General features: G+C 41.6%; 1 protein-coding gene across 3 annotated transcripts in view; it reads right to left on the reverse strand.

Annotated features, from left to right (window-relative positions):
• MTCL1 (microtubule crosslinking factor 1) overlaps positions 1-20659 on the reverse strand; it is a 103153-nt gene that overhangs the window by 71850 nt on the left and 10644 nt on the right. For all 3 annotated transcript variants that reach the window (XM_066561727.1, XM_066561718.1, XM_066561736.1), the window contains exons 2-3: positions 19708-19932; positions 18046-18204 (exon numbers count right to left, since the gene is read on the reverse strand). In XM_066561727.1, the coding sequence (XP_066417824.1) occupies positions 18046-18204; positions 19708-19905 (357 nt within the window). In that variant the 5' untranslated portion in view covers positions 19906-19932. The remainder of the gene's footprint in view (positions 1-18045; positions 18205-19707; positions 19933-20659) is intronic.

Genomic DNA, 20659 nt, shown 5'->3' on the forward strand with positions numbered 1-20659 from the left:
GTCCCCATCTAGTACTAAGAGAAGTGGTTCCTGCCTGGGCTTGGGGCTGTTTGGGTGCAAACAGCAATGCTGCTCCAAGCCTGATGCTGCTAGCTAACAGAGCAATCCTTCAGGAAGGGCAGCATTAGAAGAAGGACATGATGGATGCTGCCTTTGCAGGGATGGGTGCATAGCTGCTTCCCAGGGGTGCCACACAGTTTGGGCTCAGGGGTGGCTTTGGGCCACAGGGTTCCCAAATCCCTGTTCCCAACCCAGCAGGTGTGCAGTCCCACACAGGCACCATCCCAGTGAACCTGGGTGAGGGACTGTGGCTCCCAGCAAGAGCAGGAGCATGTGTACAGGCACTGAGAGGTGGGAAAGTAGGTCAGCTGCATCTCCTGAATGCTATAAAATAAGTTTTAAAAAAATCTCCTGGGTTGAACTTTCCCAGTAGTGCTGAGGTGGCATGGGATTAGTCCTTTTCCTCATCTCAGCAGCGGCACCAACCTGCACACACAGCACCTGGTCTGTCAAATTCCTTCCTTCCAATTCAGCACTTGGTCTGTAGAATTCCTTCCTTCCTTCCAATTCCCACCTGTGTGAGAACAACTCCTATGCCCTGGTCATACTTACTGCTCCAGTTTTTTCTAAAATGTATTGATAAATGTAAAAGAGGGACCAATAGATTTTATATAACTCCTGTCCCAAGGATGTGAAATCTCAGAGGACATTTTTAAATATGTTTCAGTGAACAAAGAAAAGGACTACACAAATTCCTGCATGGAGCTTGACCCTTGCTGGATTCACCTTCTCCAATCACAGCACAAAAAGCCATGCCCAATGGGCTGTGCTGAGCTCTGCCCCACCGTGTCCCTCCCTCCGTGCCCTGGAGAAGGAGGCTGCCTGAGTCTGGCATGGAGTGGCAGCTCTTCCCCTGCACCAGCCCAGAGCCCAAATCCCCCAACAACGCTGCAGCCCACAAGTGACTACAGATCTGTTATGCAGCTGTTCCTCTCAGATACCTACCCACACAAATCCTGGTGCTCCAACTTTGCACCACTAAATCCTATTTTATTACAGGCAGGATTAAGTTTACTCATCCATGATGGCACTGTAAACCTTGCTAAAAAGACTTTTCAAAATCATGCACCATCTAAAAACTGGACTCTCAGGTTTCTTAGAAAATCTGTAATATTTTCTTTCCTGCACTTGCCTTTGGGAGAAAATATTAAAAGTAAAGGCCTCTCAGTTGAATTACTGAGTAGATGTTGATCTGGCAATTTCAATTAAAAAAAATTCCATAAGTAAGCAGCAAGATGATATAGCCTACTGTAATTTATTTTGTCAGAGAAAAATTGCACAAGCAACTGCATTATTACAATGGACTATTTTTAATTAAAGTTCCTGAGGAGAAGATAGGCATCAACTAAGAAAAGCCACCCATGTCTGGAAGCTATATTGAGAATAAAAAAAATGAAAAGCCAAAACACATAGAGAAATGGACATTTGACATTTGAATGAGGATTTCTAATAGCTCAAAGGAAGGAAGAATATGAAACTGGAGTTTCAATTTAGGGCTGATTCAAATATAATCCCTTCTGTTAGGGATTTGGGGCTGTGAAGCTTCTCAACTTCAATGAGTATGCTTTTTGCAAGGTTATGTATGTCAGACTGGCAATACCTGCATGTTCCCTTTGGGAAGCAAGCTGGGGATGATCATTGACAGTGCCTGAAAGAAGAAGGTTCTGCAGGAAATCTCTTCAAGCTAATGGGACCCCAGGTAAATCTCAAATTAAATGCATTCTTAATTTCTAAATCAAGTGTTGCCTTCATTCCTAAAACTGGTGGTAATATTTGTACTTGTATGACAGGTCTGGTTGCTCACTTTATACAGATGCATGCCTAGTCTCCTTTGAGTCTTCCTAAATCCTTGCCCTTCAGTGATAATCATGTAGCAGTGAGATTCACAGACTGGTGACTTGTTTACGCTGTCTACCCAACAAGTTATTCTGTAATAGCTTCTGCCTCCGGCAACTCTCTGTGCCAGTAGAAAAGTCACTTTGTCTTAGACTGGGGAAGCAAAGTCAGCAGCCAAAACACTTTTCCTACAGTAAACACCAAGGAGAAATGATGGGGGTTTAAAGATCGCTGTCAAGAGCTGTGATTTGGAGGGCAGCCAGTGAAAGGATACCCATCACAGACACTAACTCTTTAGGCACACACATATATTACAATTCTAATCAGAAAACCAAAATAAAGTACAAAGCTGCTTTCAAACATATCCCTGAAGATACTACTGTAATAGCAGTTAAAGAATAAGAATCCATTGCACAGAAGTTAGGCCTTGAAGCCCAATGGCCATCCCTACTCAGGAAATCAGGAATAAACAGACAAAATGTACTATATGTTTTAAACTATCCTGTGCCTCGCCTTCTCCAGTAGACCTGGAGTAAATCACACAGAAAAGATAACTTCATGATATAATTTCCTGAAATTACAGTGAGGGTTTCTATCTAAAAACATTTAGATAGCCCCAGACATTACTGAATGTCAGTAAACTCTCTGAAATTCCTTCTTTTCATTTTTGTGATTATGAAAGAGCTACTAGTACTTGAAGCAGTTATACTGGCTAAAAATTTGTTTGAGATTACTCAAAATCCTTGTATATACAACAGCACTGCACATTCATGAATTTTTTTCTCAAAGACTGTTTTCTTTCTTGTATCTGTAATAGTAACCAATTATACTTTAAATCAGTTTTTAGCATGGTTTTTCTTTATTTATCTTTCCTCACTACTGTTTAAATCCCCCTGTAACTCGGTGGAAACAGTCCTCAAGCTCGATGGCATTAGCAGCGAATCTGCCTTGCCTGAAAGGAGTCTCAGGCTGACATCAGATAGGGCTCCCTGGACGTGGCTCACCAACAGTTTGCATGTGGCTACTCCCTGCCACACCCAAACATGAAAACAAGGCATCAGTCACTGTTTACAACACTGCAAGAAATGCTGTAAACATAATGAGATCATCACAGGAAATCCACATGGTAAAAAACCAGGGAATTAATAATATAAACAGAGGAATGCTTCCAAGCAAATAGACTTCATGCAAAATAAAAAAGAGGGACAGTGTTTTCCAACCTCTGCTGCACCAAAGAAACCCCCATTGCAAATTAAAATCAGAGTGCTTGTACTTCATTAAGATTAGAAAGAAAATTCTGTCTGCCCTCTGATAGCTGTTTGTGCCAGCCAAAAGTGAATTTATGGCATAATTGAAATTACATTCTTTTTCTGCTACTCACTTGCTTCTGATGAGCATCATTATGCTGAAGCAATTTATCATGCTTTATATCTGAAAGAGCTGTTCTCTTTCCACAATTCTAGCCTTTGTATCATCACTCTCTAAAAATCGGGGCATTATGATTTCCTTCCTCCTTCTGCTTCTCTTTCTTGAAAACTCTGCTGACAATTGTGAGACAAAATACAGAGCATGCACACAATCTCAGATAACTATTAAATCCTCTGAGAATTAAGACATACTTTCACTGCCACAGGTGAATTTTCACTTTGAGTCTTTAGCTCCAGCGTCCCTCATCCAGCAAACACTCCAAAGAAGAGCAGAAGAGAGACGGCCACCTGCAGCTGGTGTTTCTGTAAGTAGACAAGCAGCTGTCCCAGGTGCACAGCAGATCAGGTGACTGCTCTGCAGGAGGAATATTTGTACATGTAGCTTGGCAAAGAAAGGAAAGGAGATATTTTCTTTTCTATTCCTCCTGGAAGATGAATGAATTATACCCTACCAAAGGCAGAAGATGATGGGTTGGCTGGTGTCCTCAGATGTGCAGTTGCAAGAGGCTACCTCTGCTTATCATAGCAGAGAGCAGCCAACCCATGCCAAGGAATACAGACTGTCAGCAGAACATTTTTGTTACTGCTGTTTACAAACAAACTTCATTCCATGCTGAGATTTCAGCACTGGCAATCAAAAGTTAGATTAAACAGATTTACCTTGAAGGTTTGATTGACCAAACAGCAAACCCCAGAGGCTGATTTAAACACCATTTGCAAAACAGAAATACCTTTTAAACTTTACACTGCTCAACTTCACCTAGTCCAGACTTCAGTTCATTGCCTGTTGCCACAGTGCTGAACTGACAGTCTGGAGCAGACAAAATGCTACCACATTAGGGGAAAAGGGATTGTGTGGTTGCTGGATCCCACACCGTGTGGGCAGGAGTAGGCACTCCACCACAAGACTCTAATAAAAGGATGTTTTAGCTAACTTTTGAGAGTATCCACAGTTGCCAGACACTGAAGCCTTCAAATTTTATTTGGCTGCAGCCAAAACACTTCATTAAACCTCAGGCACTTGTTTGCTGTAGGACATCAAGCCAAAATATTGGGTACTTTGATGTATACATATTAGTCTAAAGGATTAATTAGGTCTGCAAAAATAATCAACAATTTGAGACAGAAAAAAATCTCTTTGCCTGGAAGTCTACCTCTGGAGATAGCCACTGTTACCTGTGAAGGCTTGACTTGTGGCCTCACCACATAGCCAGCTTCTCTTTCAAAACTACACACAGAAATCAGAGCTTTGACTCCTCTCAAGGTCCAATTTCCCTACCTCCAATCCCTTGTAAATACGTAAGTATTGTCATCAGTTTCTCCTATCTTTAAAAATTCCTATGAACTGAATTCTAAACTCCTAGAAAGCTTAACATGGACATATTTTTCCCTACCTGGGCAGTAATGGGATATTTTACTTTTTGTTTCATCATCTCACTCCCCAAGGCTGTGTTTGTAACACACGCTCAGCCATGATTAAAAAAAGTCTAAATAAAGAATGAAAACAAAGTAAAAAGCCAAAGTTATTACCCCATGAGGTTAAAAAAAAAAAAAAAAAAAAAGAAACACAGGTAGCTATGATCATGATGACATTTTGATATCTGCTCAGTTCTGGTCAAACTCTCCATCTCCTATCACAGAGGAAAAGATAAATTGTCACTGCTATCCATGCAGTATCATACTGGGAGAGAGTGACTACCTGGCTACAATAGTTAGGAGTGCTGTCAAAAAAATCCCCAAATGCACAGTCACTAATGATTTCATTGTGGTACATCTTTCATTTGAAAATAATAGTCAGTACTTTAATGGAGAAAATAGAAGCTCAATAAATCCTTAATGATGCCGAGTCTCTTTTATGCTAGCAGTTTTACATGGCAAAAACAATTCTTGGAAATGTCAACCTGCCAATCTGGTTTAAGGTTTAAACCTTTGTTATGAATTTCAGAGGTAGACTAGAAATATTTCTGTTAATGGCTTTGTTTGAAATGTCTTGATTATGGATAATCAGGTATGAGCAGTAGATTCTTGCAATACAAGAAGCCCCTGAATAGAAAATTAAAGCTAAATCAACATTATCCCAAGGCTTTCTATTCCTCATTTCCCGTCACAAGGTTCCAAGTGGTTACTGCTACATCCTCCTCACCCAGCAGGTCTTCATATGAAACAGAGGTAAAATGAGCCTTTGGTGGTGGGCGATTTATCCAAGCTATTTCCTCTCCTGAATGCCCAAGAGGAAATCTCATATTCTTCCCCTTCTCCTCTCTGAGCTGCCAAGAAAAACCCATCTCCAGGAGCTCAGAGCAAGAGCTAGAGGGTCCAAGTGAGAAACTAAATCAGTTGCAGACCAGGAAAGGGAAGAAAAGATGGCTTAGATTTTAAAGCCCAGATTATAACATAGAAGAACCGATGCATTTAATTAGTGGTCTTGTCTCCTTCAATTGTGTCTGCTGATGACCTAGAGTAAGGGTGCCAGAATCCAATCAACACCCCCATTTAAAACCAGTTAACAGACTGTCAGGTTTAGTTGTGAAAATGCCTTTATTAGTAACTGGTTTTATGGAATCCTGGAAAGCACTGTCACTCTTTATACACTGAGAATTACATGCTGGTTGGCTGAGGAAACTGAAGCCTTCATAAAGGCTTTCTTTTATCCCTCTCTCTTGATTTGTATTCACAGTGAAAAATGATGTAGTAGCATGACAAAAATCTTTCTTTCAGTACCAGACTCTTTGAAGAGGTGTGGTACTTCTTGTGGAGCATTACATTGTGGATACCTGTGGTTTATTGTGTCCAAAGCCTTCCTCTTCCTCTTACTTTTAAGGAAAGCATCCGTGAAGACACAAAGCATGTGTGAAATGTCCATATCCAAATTGCTCAACCCCCAAAGGCTCCCTCTTCCTTCCCTTTGACTAAGAAAATTACTGTCAAATTTTCTCCTGACCATCTTGTAGCACAGAAACAACAATGCTGAAGTTGTCCACGGTGTTTATTCATACCAAATCAGAAGGACAGCAATTCATGCAATGTTTCTGGTTTTTCCAACAGGCTGAGAGCACAAAACCATGTTCAATGAAAGGCAGCAGCAGGAGGGCCAATGGCTCATCTTCCTGTGCAGAACCACAAGAACTCTTTCTATTTTTTACATTCTCCCCCCAAAAGAATACACAATTTCTTACATATGGTTATTTTTGTAAGAGTTGTGTCCAAGAGAAGCAAGAGACATCTCTGAATTTGTGTTATTTAAATTACAGTCTCCTCTATGGCTGTGTGAACTGGTGGACTATTCATTCAAACAAAACTGAACAGATGCAAAACTTCACCCCAGAGTGAAATCAACACTGTAGGATAAAAACCACCCTGACTTTAACATTCACTGACATATTGTTTTCCATTTTGTTTGGTTTTTTGCACTTACTACAGTCAGGCCCAGAATGGTAGTGACAAGTTATCCCACCACGGGAATGTTCTCACAGTATTTTCGGGGAGATTGAGAGCAGGTGGAGCCACAAATAGCAGAAAAAGCTTCTTGTTTAAAGATTTTTTCCTTGCCTGAAGTCCTGACCTAGGGGAGCAGCTTTTGGCAGCAGCTGTAAAGTAACTTTCCAAATAGTGTAGCTCAGCCCTCAGCACCAGAGACTGCTGTCCCAAGGTGTGTCTGAAGTCCTGCACATCTCAGCTGCCCCGAACCTCAAGGGCTGGTTTGCATATACTGGAAAATTTCGTGTTCAACTCAGCATCCATATCTGAAAAATGCTGAGGAAGAACCTAAGGTGAAGAAGAAAAGGAAGGAACAGAAGGTGAGAGAATCCCACCAAGGAGGAACCTGTAGAAGGGGAGAGAGGAAATCTGATCTGTTTGCCATCAGAGGAGATGGAGGACACCAAAAGGGATTTTTATTCTTTTTTTAAGGAAACCAACCCTAATTTATTTTTCCTTTCTCTTGGGAAGGTAATCCAGAAACTGTAGTCACATACCCTGACAGCTCACCACAACAGTGGAGAACATAGTAGCTATCATTCTATAATTTTGATTCATGATGGTCAAGGTACAACAGTTAGTGGTTTTAATACAATGGTCAAGGAAGCTCCTTCCAACAAGTGATTCCCACCCTTTCACATCCTTATAAGTAATGTAGGACCTATATTTCAGTTCCCCCTCAAACTGTTATGGGAACCCTCCCCTATAATTGCCCATAGTTTATGATACCTGTGGCAGTATGCGCTACAACTTCTGGTTTGGGAATAATCAACAAATCAGTAAATTAATCACAAAAGACACATAAGTATGCAATGGAAAAGCAGAAGGATTCCTAAAGAAAGGAGGACTTTGGGAATGACCAAGCTGTCAGCCTCACCTGTGTGCCTGGGAAGACCATGGAACAGATCCTCCCAGAAGCTAAGGCACACGGAGGACAGGGAAGTGATTTGAGACATCCAGCATGGCTTCACCAAGAGCATGTCCTGCCTGAGCAACCTGATGGTCTTCTACTGACTCCATAAGTGGGCAAGGGAAGGGTTAGCCCAGATTATAACATGGCAAGAATGATGACCTATGCATTTTCTCCAATGAAATGTTTCCCAAAGTGGTGGGGGGGAGGGACTGCTGGAATTTGCTTTCTAGAGGGACCCCATTCAGAGGTTTCCTCCCAAATTTGCCCTAAACCAGGCCACCCACAGAGATGGTAGATGCCCATTCCTAGAAACATTCAAGGTCAGACTGGGGCTCTGAACAACCTGATCTAGTTGAAGATGTCCCTGTTCATTGAAGGTGGGTTGGACTAGATGGGATTTAAAAATCCCTCTATTCTGTGAAGGACCAGACTCTTGAAAACTGAAAGAAGAGATGAAAAAACAAACCACTAATTATTTTTTATAGAAAAATATATGAAAAACATTAACAAGGAAAACAATTTAAAGGTTTGCAGATTTACATCTGCTTTAGAACTGTTTTATCATATAATTTTAATAACTTTATTCCCTCCTCCATCCCTTCAAAGTCTTTTGTTTTGACACCACTGAACTCAGGATGGGAATTTATCCTGAGCTCCGCACGCAGTGACAATGAGGTGAGCTGCCTTCGCCAATCTCTGCACAAGACCCACTTTCTCTTGGCACAGCTCACTGAGGCAAGAGCACGCTGAAGAGATTGGGCTGTAACTATTTTGGAGTGATCCCTGAGAAAGAGCCTTAAATAGACCAATACGTCCATCTGTCAGTCTCAGATGGATCGTTGTGCTTCTTCTGCCCACGTAGGCATTATGCTGATGTCCCTAAATATCAGCACAGCTTCCCCTCCCCAGCTCTGGCTACTATTGAGGGAGCAAGACCTAAAATTTGGGTAGGAATATCTTGTAATCTTTGTATTTATTTTGGCTAATGCTTCCATCTTGCAACAAAATACAGAGTAAAGAGAAAAGGAAACAGAGAAATCACAAGTAGTGTACCCACAAAGGGCAGACTGTGTCATTTTCTAGAATGAATGAACCACCATGATGGGCATTTAAAAAAAATTCAGGCTTTCTCATACCAAGGCACATAAAACCCAAACCCAAATCAAGTGAAGGTTTTGCCATGCCTCCTCCCACAGAACAGATACTGTCTCCTCACCAGGCATTTTTCAGCAGGCTGAGTGAAGGAACAGGGTGAAAAAACATCTTAACCTTGCAGTGAGCTCCCAGCTGATATAACTGCTGGCAAAACCAATGGGGGTGTGGGGATCACTCCTGTAGGGATGAGAAAGAGGCTGAAATACTGCACACACCATGGCTTTGGCATGGATTGGGTTTGCAAAAAGAGCAATATAGGTGAAAATATCCTCATCTGGGGCCTGAAGAAATAGGTTATTTACCGAGAGCACCAAAATGCGCTGATTACAAATTGCTTGAAGAGTTGCAACTGCGTAATTCCACCTCTTTACCACTTAAAACCTTTTCCTGACCTACTTGCACCAGCTGACTCCATTTTTCCCTTTCAGAGGAATGGAGAACTTCTTGACAGATCCAGGCAATGTGCGGCACTCTGCCGAGCTGGGCTGCTTTTCAGCCAGCAAGGTTTTGGGCAGTGGAGCCAGGCTTACCTGCACAGTGCCAGGCATGGAGAAGGAGGAAAGTCCAGTGCCACGGCATGTGGCAGTGGAAAGCTTGCCAAGATTGTCAGATCTCTGCCCCTCATTCATCCTCTGACAGCTTGAGTAGTGCAGTGTTAATAATTCATAAGTTATCTCTGCCATAAGTTACGTTCTCCTTTTAAAAATAGAGCTGGAGAAGCAAGCCTAAATAATTAATTTTAGAAGAAAAACAATCAAGCAACCTTTTCAAAGAAGGACAAAAATCAATAGCCCGGACTTTTTTTCACCTTGCTAAGCATTTCCGGAAAATACCGTCCCCATGGATGACAAGCCCCGGTGTGACACATATTCTTAAGTGCAGCATCATCACAACAAAAACCACAGGCAATCTGCAAAATTTGTTTAGAATCTATGCATCTCACAAAGCTCCTCTTCTCACCCTGACAGACTGCCTCTCCCTCTTTTCCATCCTGCTACGCAGAGCTCCAGATGCTGGGATGAAATTACCGGTGATGTGAGATGAAAACAGTTGGCGGCGGCTCACCGGGAGCCAGCCAAAGGGCAGGGAAGCTGGGCCTCCCAGGAGTGGTGGCACTGAGCTGCCCACTGATGCCAGCTCTGCACTGAACACCAAATGCAGGGAGCTTCCTTACAGGTTTGCACACCGTTTCTCCTTCAGCTGGAGCTCCCTGATATGCACAAGGCTACATTCACTCGGGATCTGTGCAGGCTCCTCTGAGGAGGAAAGCAGGGAGGGCAGGGCATGAGATAGCTCTGGAACTACAATGCCCTGGTATCCACCTCCACCCCAAACACTGCATGACACCTCCCACAGGAACAGTTGTCAGATGGCTGCTGATCTGAATTAGTTTCACCGGAGAGCAGAATGGCAAGGGATATCCCAATCAACTTCAGCATGAATTTAGCTGTGGATACTTTAGCTTTAAATCACAGCTTCTGTTCACAGAAACAGCAGCATGCTGTGACATTTTACTCCTCCTGAAACAAAGTCTTGCCCACACCTTGGCAAGGAAAACAAAGGGTACTGTCTTCACCTAGGACTTTTGCCCCAGTTGAAACACAATTTAGAATATGGAGAGCATGCACTTCTTTTTCCCCCCAGAACAGCACTTGAAGGATTTGCTACCAATATTTTGCAAGGGTTTGCTGAAGAAAACCTTTAATTATGTTAGGATATATTAAGGGAAGGAATAAAAAGAAAAGAAGGTATTTTTCAAATGAAAATGTCACAGAGACTACAGTTTGTTTGCACTGTCACTGCTGAAGCCCATGTGACAGACAGCAGGATTATTTTTGGTAACTGGGTGGAGGATGGGGAGACTGATACACTATTTGAACTTCTCCATGCCAGTCTCTGCTATTGAAAAAGTTACCAAAAAACTTCTGCTACGTAGTAAGAAACATTAATTATCAATGGAGCAAAGAGAAATTTAATTTATCATACAAAGAAGGTTTCCTTATTACTAACTGGTATCTAGACAGTTATGCAGCTATGGTAGGTCATTTTTCCTGCTGTAAATGCCATCACCTAAACATAATTTCTCCATATGCAAAGGCCAGTTGTGGTTCTCTAAAGTATTTGGGAGTAATGAAGGGGGTGAGTCAGCAGAAGCCCATGCCTGGAATGAGGAACTCAGGCTTAGTAACAGAAGAGTGGGGGTTTTGCATGAGACAAATCTCTGGATCTGAGCAGCAGAATCACCGTTACTTTATCTCAAAATCACTCACTTCAAAAATTATAATAGGATTTGGAAGTAGTGTCAGATGATTGCTGGCCAGCCTGGACAAATAGCAAATACCTAGAAAATAAAGACTAATCAGAGCTTGGTGGCAACTTATTTGTTAAATAATAATTCTTAATTTAAGATGCAGATAGTGCTCAGAGAGGGCATTTATAACATAAGAAAAATATTTGGAAAATGTGAGGGGTCCTTTGGTTAAAAGATATTTTTAAATTTCTAAAAAGAAATGTGGACAGTGCATTAGAAGATGTATAATACAATAACTTAAAAAAAATGCTACTGAGTTTGCTTCCTAACTACTGAGTTTTTTGAGTCCAGAGAGATCCATTCCCATGCATGGCCTCCTACTAAGAAGGAGGAGACCATTTCACTCTCTATACAGTTCCTGAAATGCCATAACAAGTATAAATCATTCACTGTGGGTAGGTACCAATTTATTATTTATCACAGTGAAAAAAAAGATATTGGAGACAAAATGGTGCTGCAGTAAAACTTTCATTCAGTTAATGGGTTTAGTTATGATTATTGCATCAGACTTCATTACTTAAAACTGTCACTAGCACTAAATTCTAGACAGGGTTATTGAGTCAACATATTGTTCTTGCTTAGTTCTTTTAGTGTTACTTGAATCCTGTCCTGTTTCTCATAAATTTCCTTTCAGGTAAACTCACTGGTAGCTAAAAAAGGAAATGTATTACAAAAATCAAGGAATTATCACAGTATATCCCTACTTCTGTGAGTAAATTTCCTTTGAAAAATGTCTGAAAAACATTACGTGCCACTTCAATAAATATGTATAAATTCCTAGCTAATGAAAACATAGGGTAATGTTTTATGCAAACAAGTGTGTTTTCACCAAAAATAATTTCTTTAGCACTTGTGTACCACTTTGCACCAGATCTGTATTTACATCAGAGCAAAAAGAGGGAAATGTGATTTCAGCTTGGGATAATCACACTTTACACACATGCAGCATGTGTTTTGCCCTACTTACATGAACATTGCCATTGTTTATGGCAATGAAAATCACTGTCACACTCAGCTCCAGATTTCACACACAGCAGGCTCCAGATTTCATTTTGCTATGTTATGCTTATAGAGCTGAATTCTTCTATGAGCAAAATGCAATCCATCTCTATTGATGTTAAACAGTACTGCACTTGCACTTTGGAAAAAAACTTGTCTCAAAATAATATGTCTGAAAGACTTTTCAACTTATCTTGTATATGTCTATCATTTTTATAAGGTTCTGAATGTAGGTTTTCACTCTGTTATACAAATATTTTAACAGAAAATTTTCTTTGACTGTTAAAAGTTCTTGAACAGTACCTCAAAAATAAGGTGCTGCAGGGGAGGAGCAGAGAATAAGCTTAGGCATTACACCACCCAAAGCAAGAAAAGCTCTTGGATGAAAGAGCATTTATAGAAGTCACTGTCCTAAAAAGCCCACAGGTAACCTGGGAAAGCCCATTTACAGTAGGTGCTGGTTCTCATCCCAGTCTGTGTCCTGAAGAGACATATTGGAGGCATTACTATGGGCCAGAGGACTTGGACTTCTTCCTCTTCAGCAGAAATGAATGGAAATAGGATTTCTTGCCTTTTGCCTCTACCCTTATTTGTAAAAACACCAGTGAATGCAAGCTGCAGCCATGGCCCTCTGTCAGCTGGAAGTGGTTTCCCGAGTGGAGATGCCCAGGGAAAAGCACTTGGCTCTCTGACAGTCCCAACAACCTGAAGGGCTTGAAGCACTTCAACTGAAGTTAGGAACTGGCCAAGAAAACTTCAGTGTCACATGGGAGACTGCTGCTACAGCAGAGGTCCTTGCAGACAGAAAGGAACACCTCTGGTTGCTGCCCCTCTGGTCCTTCTGCTTTCAGTGGCCATAAGAAAGACTGTCACCTGCTCAGTACGGCCAATGCACAACCAGCAAATTTCTCTCCAGTACACCCCGTTCTTCCCAGTTACACAATTCTCATTCACTTCTTGCTAACCCATTTCACAGCACTCACACTAAATCTTCCAGCAGCTGCTGCCCCTGACCTTATTCCTCCCCTCCCATTGTCTGCTCTGACAGGGCTGCCCATCCCCAGCAGTACCAGTGCTGCCACAGCCCTGCCTCGTTCTCCACCCTGGCTCACCACGCCAAACCCAGACAAAGGACATGGGAAAATACACATTTAGCAGCTGCAAACAAGCAACCAACTTGTTCTCCTCAGGGGAACAGGAGCTGGTCCTCTGCCATCTCAGTGCTTTTCTTCAGTAAGTAGCAGAAATGGTTTGTTCTTCCCCCAGGTAGGGAGCTTTCAGAGACAGGATTACTCTACTGCTGGCAGGGGAATTAATGATCACTGAACATAAAGGCACCCAACACTTGCCAAGCATGATTTCCTAGTTGTTTACACTTAGACTAGACATAGATCATCCTTTTGTGAAGTATCTTTCCTGAGAAAGTATAAGGAAGAAGTTCCCTAAAGATGCCCTGGTGGCTCCAAAGAAATGAAGTTTGGGGTGAATTAGATGTCGAGTAGAGATGTTGAGTTCTCAAAGAAAATCTGCTTGCTATTGTCAAGCCTTTGAGAAAAGTTCTGATTTGTAGATGCTCAGAAGAGAATTGGTAAGGCCTTTGCACTGCTGCAAAGGAAAGGAAACTTTGGAAAAAAAGTGTTCTGAATGCCTTCTGGTTGATTGATTGAGAAAAATTCTTAATACACATCGATATTTCTCATGAGGTGCATTAGGATATTAGGAAGGGAGAAATGACAGCTGCAGGGATGTTGCTGAGGTAATTTGTTAGTGATGGAGTCATTTTTTTTCTGTCCTGGCAGCCTGCTGACTCAAATGGCAATGTTAATAACCCAGACAACATGAGGAAAAAGCAAGCAAGCCTTGGCAGGGATAAGTGTTCTTATCAAATCTGTGAGGGCACACTGCCTTTGCTTCCAGAGCTGTAAGGAGGAAGCAGCTTTGTTAAGTCACAGAAAATCCTAGCAAATTCCTAGAAGGGGCAGTTCTCACAAACATCCCAGGATATGCTACAAAGAATTGTTCACAGCAGTAGGAAAACTCTGCAGCTCTCATGGAGAACGCCACAGAAAAAGGTATCAGAGGGTGGTGCAAAACCAGTGGAAATGTTCATAGTAAAAAGGACAGAAAGGGAAGATTTGAAAAATGAAAACTGAAAAAGTAGGTGAGTGTAATCATGGAAAAAATCAATGAACCACAGTGCTTCATCAGATAGAGAAGACTGACACACAAAAAACCTTGCTGCAGGCAGTGAAGTTAAAAAGCATTCAGTGAGAAAACATTATTAGCCAGTGAAAGAAGTATCTTCAAAAGAACCAATGACAGTATTTCAGGGAAAAGTAGCAGATGATGAACAGTGATAAATGAGTAAAATCTGAAAAATTTTGAAAGTGCTATGGGAAAGGAAAGAACTATATTATCTTTTGGCTAAGAGAACTGAAAGCAAAAAAGGAAGTGGCATGAGTAAGCAAAGTGAATGCCAGGATACTGATGAAGACATTCAGAGAAGAATGATGTCTAACTGGAAGACATCAGAATTGGACAAAATTCACAAGCATCCATTAAATATCCTTATCAACTCATATCTTAGCTCAAAACACAGGAAATGCAGCAAAAGGCTGGCTGGATGGAGCACATTTATGAAAAAAAGAAAAAGAAAAAGGGAAAGAAGGAGGTGGCATCCTAAAAACCTGCAAGTGACTCACCAGTTATCTGACAGCTCCTTAATGAAACAATAAGTGAAAATCAGAATATTTTTTTGATGGCGAGCATTTGGCAGATACTAGAACAGAACAAGGGCCTAGATGCTGTTTTGATAGATTATGAAAAAGCTTCTGAAAGTGTGTCATGGAATGGGAATCCAGAAGCACCTGGGACTGGGGAGGGAAGTGCATCAGCAGCAATTCACAGGGAGAGAGGAGAGGAGAGGAGAGGAGAGGAGAGGAGAGGAGAGGAGAGGAGAGGAGAGGAGAGGAGAGGAGAGGAGAGGAGAGGAGAGGAGAGGAGAGGAGAGGAGAGGAGAGGAGAGGAGAGGAGAGGAGAGGAGAGGAGAGGAGAGGAGAGGAGAGGAGAGGAGAGGAGAGGAGAGGAGAGGAGAGGAGAGGAGAGGAGAGGAGAGGAGAGGAGAGGAGAGGAGAGGAGAGGAGAGGAGAGGAGAGGAGAGGAGAGGAGAGGAGAGGAGAGGAGAGGAGAGGAGAGGAGAGGAGAGGAGAGGAGAGGAGAGGAGAGGATTATTTTCACAGTAAGATGCATTGAGAAATATTATTTAGTGACAAGAGAGGAAAGTCCCTCTCATATGTATTTAATAAAACAACTTGAAATTACATGGTCAGTAGGAGGCAAAAAATTTTTCCAGTTAAAACTGTAAGGTTTCTTTCTTAAGGAAATAAAAATTTTATTTAGATAGAACAAACTATATACCCAAGAAGTCCTGTTGAAAATATCACAGGTGATCAAAACAGGTATTGGTGAAAAAAACCCGAAAAAAGAGCACTAAACATGATAAATGTTAGAAATTCTTCAAAAGATTATGATAAACACCAAAGGTGGCTTTAAAGAAAGAGTGCTTTCAGAGACATGTACAATTCCTAAAGGTATTTCAGCATGCAAAATACATTAAAGATAATCAACATATATGCCATCTACTGCAGTGAGAAATGGGAGCCAAGGGAATTGCACGGCACGCCAAAGCAGAAGTGAGCACTGAATTAAGCAATAAATATGAACATAGATGGGAGAAAGCCTTTCTGTTGATCCAATGATAGAGAATAGTCAAAGATATTGCAGAGAATGAGCATATGGTTGCAGGAAGCTACATCAGAGAATGAATACTGTCTAACTGGGTCTCAGGCAATGCTCCAGGACCAGAGAGGAAAACGCTCCCTGTAACTGTCAGCCCTTAGATAGACAAGATGCAGAGTCAGGGTGGACTGGGGAGAAGCTACATGGCTTTGGGGTCACTTTTGTCCTGATATATAAAGCTAGCTTTCCACTGGCACGCCTATAATACATTCCTTGCACACATTAAATGTTCCTAAGGAGGCACCGCTTGTGGTAGTTATTTGAACACATCTTCAGTGAATAATTTTTTTTTTAGCAATGTCAACAACACTGCAAACACACTTATCTGACACATGCATAGCTGTGTTTCTCCAGCTTTTGGCTCATCTGTCCTTGTGTGACCTGCAAAGGACTCCAACCTCATCTTCTCACCTCCAGTGACCTTGTGAAATTGTGACTTCCAGAGAAACCACAACTCACGGCATGTGAAACCAGACTATCTCTACTACTACTACTACTACAACTACACCTCATGATCCCTCTTATGCCCTGCTTTGTCTCCACATCAGCATGAATACATCCCATCATTCTACCTGCTATCTCTCCCTTTCCCTACCTCCCCTCCAGCTTTTGTCTCTTACTGGCAAGGAATGCATACAAAGTAAGGGTGCATTCACCTCATCTTGCAATCCAGCAGAGAGACAGCTGACTCTGCAGCGCTTCCCAGCACACCTAGGCTGCTGCAATCTAAGCAGCAAGGTAAATTCAGCCTGGTTAGAGCCTTCAGCACTGCTGGACCATTTTTTCCCTCACTTCTCACCCACAATTTAGTTTCTGCTTGAACCCCAAGGCCATCAAGCAGTACCCAGTGGACCTGCATGTTAATCAACAACAAGCAATAAATTAGGTACTGTTGATGAGATGGCATTTTTTTACAGAGCAGAGACTGCAGACCCTGTAACATGGTATCATGTCCACTTAGCACAGCATTCACAAATAACATTGAGGGAGGAGAAGAATAGCTAAAGCATAATGCAGAATTTATCTTTTGGGCCAGGTTCACAAGTAATCTAAGCAACACTGATATGTGTACCAGCTGATGATCTGCTCTGTTAGGTACAAACACTCCAAAACTCCTGCACTGGACTACTCATAACTCCAACGCACAGAGAAATTAAATAGAGACTGTCCTTATAAAACTGAGCCAGGCTTTGTGCCAGTTGACTCACAAGTAATGTTGGAAAGATTAAAATAACACATAATTGCACCAGCTCTCTAAATCTGACCAGGGCTCAGCGGATAAATGTCTTACCTCATTACTTTTAAAGGCTCTATCTCAATCTGGTTTAAAACGGAGCAGGGGCTGTGAACTGCCAATCTGCTGCAGTGTTAAGGGAACAGAAATACCACTATAGATTGGGATGTAGGCTCCAGCAAGGAGCTGTGCTTAGTATTTGGCTTCCCTTTACAGTCCCCTGCTCCTCAGCTCACTTGCTTCCAAGGATCATCACTTCACCCAGTGTGATTGTGTGTCAGCACCAGTTGAAATGATCCCTTTTCTCAAGAGACAGCATTTCTGTGCCTGAAGTGCAATGTTATTTATACATTACAGACCACATTCTGGCTGCCCAGCTCATGCTGATGGCTCCACCACCACCATCACTGAGGAGTACCAGCCAGAACAGCGGCTTGCCTATCTGAGCCCTGCTCTCAGAGACAAGTCATGCACAGTTCATTTGACTTTCAAGTAGGTGGAAGTCCCAGTCTGTGTAAAGAACAGCCAGAGCTAGCTGGAGTCAAATCAGAAAGAGTTTTGCTCCAGCAGGAAGAGAGTTCTTGAGGAGATAGCTTAAAATGGGACAGAAGCCCTGTGAGAAGCCCCAGACAAGAAGTGGAGCATCACTCATCTACATCTCTACTGATTCTAAATTACCAATGATGTATCTGGGACATATAACAAAGGAGACCTTTAGGGCAATTGTACAAGCAATATCAGCAAGCACTTCTTGTAAGAATTAGTCTAAGACATCTCTGTGCCAAATTTCCATTCTAACCCAATGCTCTGCATGGTTTTTCTGACAATTGCTTACCTCTTTTAACTTGTCCAGCTCATTTTGCAGCGTCTGCTTGGATACTTCCACCTCAATGATTTGCTGCCGAAGGACTTCATTTTCATCTTCTGCTTTAACTCGTTTCTCCTCCACACTCTCCAGCTCATGGTGCAGTCTGACAGAAACATCTTTGGCTACCTGGTCAAAAGAGCACAAATGCATGAAGATCATCCATGAGGAGCAACAGCTATGGTATGTCTCTTACAGTAAGAAGCACATGACAGCCCTAGACAGCCAAGAGATTTTTAATTCAATTATGACACTGTTGATGGAACACTCCAAGCCTTCCAAGTGCCAAAATGAATATTCATAGCTAATAAAGGAATCCAGAATTAAAATATATTTGATTACCCATCTCCAGCTCCCTCTCCACATTATGCTAAGGCAGTGTCATGAACAGCAGGAGGAAACAAGCAGGCACCAAAGCCGCCCATCAAAGTCCCAGCACATCACACAGATAAAGCCAAAGACAAGGAATTTTGCTGTAAAGCTGACGGGCCATCCATCAAAGCAGTGTGAGCAGCAGTCACAGCCACACAAACTGGCTGCTCTAGCAGCAATCACAACTAGGCAAGAGTGATATGAAAGCACAGAAATATATGCTAGCTTAGGTTTTCTGAGTCCAGCCTAAAAAGAATAGATATTTACTCCAAAAACATTTATAAAGGTGATACATCATACAACACAAGGAATTATGGAATTACAAGAAGTCAGTAATAAAAACACTCAATATCTCTTTCATTGAAATCTAGGTACAAAATTTTTACTGAGTAATGTATCATTGCTATTGTTATAAGGTTATAATTTGGTTTCCATCATAAAAGAAAAAATGAGATCTGACATTTTAAAAGGTTTGATGACTTGATATGTTACTCTCATTTCCACTGCTGACAACAAATCATTCTGGTTTCAGAAGGTTTTATGTTTTGCGCTTATAAGTACAATATTCTTAATAATTCTAGTTGCAAGCAGTCCTCTCTACAGAAGATATTTTAAAGACAGCTGCAAGATAGCAATATCAAGAAAGATGAGTAAAGCTAGATAAACATCATGTCTACACAAAGCTTTACTTGGTCTTGATGGAAGCATTTCTGAAAGATACAAAAACTTTTTCAGTATGAATATAATTTTGACAGGTATTTGTGTTTGTAGGGAATGAGCATTTTGATTCTCTATCTGCCCTGCAAAAATATTATAACACTCTGTTCCTGTTACAAGTAACTCACTAGACACCAAGAAATGCAACTTAGACTATTTTTTCCAGTTACTTTGCATAAGCAAGAAGTGAAAAGGAAGGAAACAGCATGAACTGGAAAAAGCATATCAGGTTTTGTTTACACAGTATTGCAAAGCTAAGGTTTTCAGTAAAACCAGTAAATCAAGACCCTTTAAATCTTTCAAATGTAGAAATGTAACCTGACTGTATTTCTTTCATTTTGAATCTGAACACATGTTTTTTTACTCACTGACACATCTTTTTATGGCGATGAGCTGAATACTTGCTCTCCACCACAGCAGAAGGAAATTGGTTGTGACGTTTGGAGAACTACTGCTTGTTTCATGTGTAACCCTCACTTCCATTGCAGACAGCCACATCACAGTCTGCTCTCTTTTGCTGTGAATATGAATCTCTCAACCAACCTTTAAATCTTGTTCCAGGCTCCTAATGAGCTCTCCATCCACATGGCCTGTTTGTGCAACTTTCAAGCTTTTCTGTTCTGCTTTCCTGAGACGATATTGCAGAATGCGGCAATTCTTGTTTGCCCGGTCCAGCTCTCGCCGGAGCTCCTGCAGCTGGTAAACATCTTCCTCTAAGTAGCTGTCACGCATTTCTTCCATCTCAGCCCGAAGTTCATCCAGCTCATCCTGTGAGAAGTCAAAACAGTGCTCCATCATACCTCTAAATCTCACCCATGGGAGCAAAATAGGAAACATGCTTGCTAGGATACCACATTAATGAAATTATGCAGATTGCAACACGCAGCTCCAGAAGCCACAGGAACAGAAGTTTTAACCCAACACTGAGTAATTATGCTGAACTAAATTAATGAATATTTGTCATATTTCTTTCAACTGCTTTGACAATTAAAAACAAACCAGATGCTCATGTCTCCTGAAACTGGTAACCTTCATTTTACCATCTGAAGTTAAAATTAAAACTGCACAATACTTTACCACCATTTAAACCGATCCCTTGCTTTACTTAGACTACAGTAAACCTACTTAACCAAGCATCTCAACATCTCTGTGTGGTGTGCCTTTTTAACAACCAATACCTCCTAAAAATGAATTTTTTAGGAAAAAAAAAGTCCCTGACATGAAATACTGAAATGCTCCATATGGAAATGCTGTCCCATCTGAGCTCAACACTGTGCACTAGCTTATGACACGTGGATTGTGTGCAGGAGAAGGTGGGGTTTTGTTGTGTGCACACACATCTCTATAACAGGACCACAGGAACCAAACAATGTTTTCCCATGTATTCCCATGTGCCCATGGGAATAACCTGCTCACTCTTTTCTGGGCATCATGAACTGTCCCAGTTCCACGTTGTACCACGTGTAGCACTTGCTCTCTAAAGTCAGATTAAAGA

This window comes from Molothrus aeneus, chromosome 1, assembly GCF_037042795.1.
Source record: "Molothrus aeneus isolate 106 chromosome 1, BPBGC_Maene_1.0, whole genome shotgun sequence".
Taxonomy (NCBI): Eukaryota; Metazoa; Chordata; class Aves; order Passeriformes; family Icteridae; genus Molothrus; species Molothrus aeneus.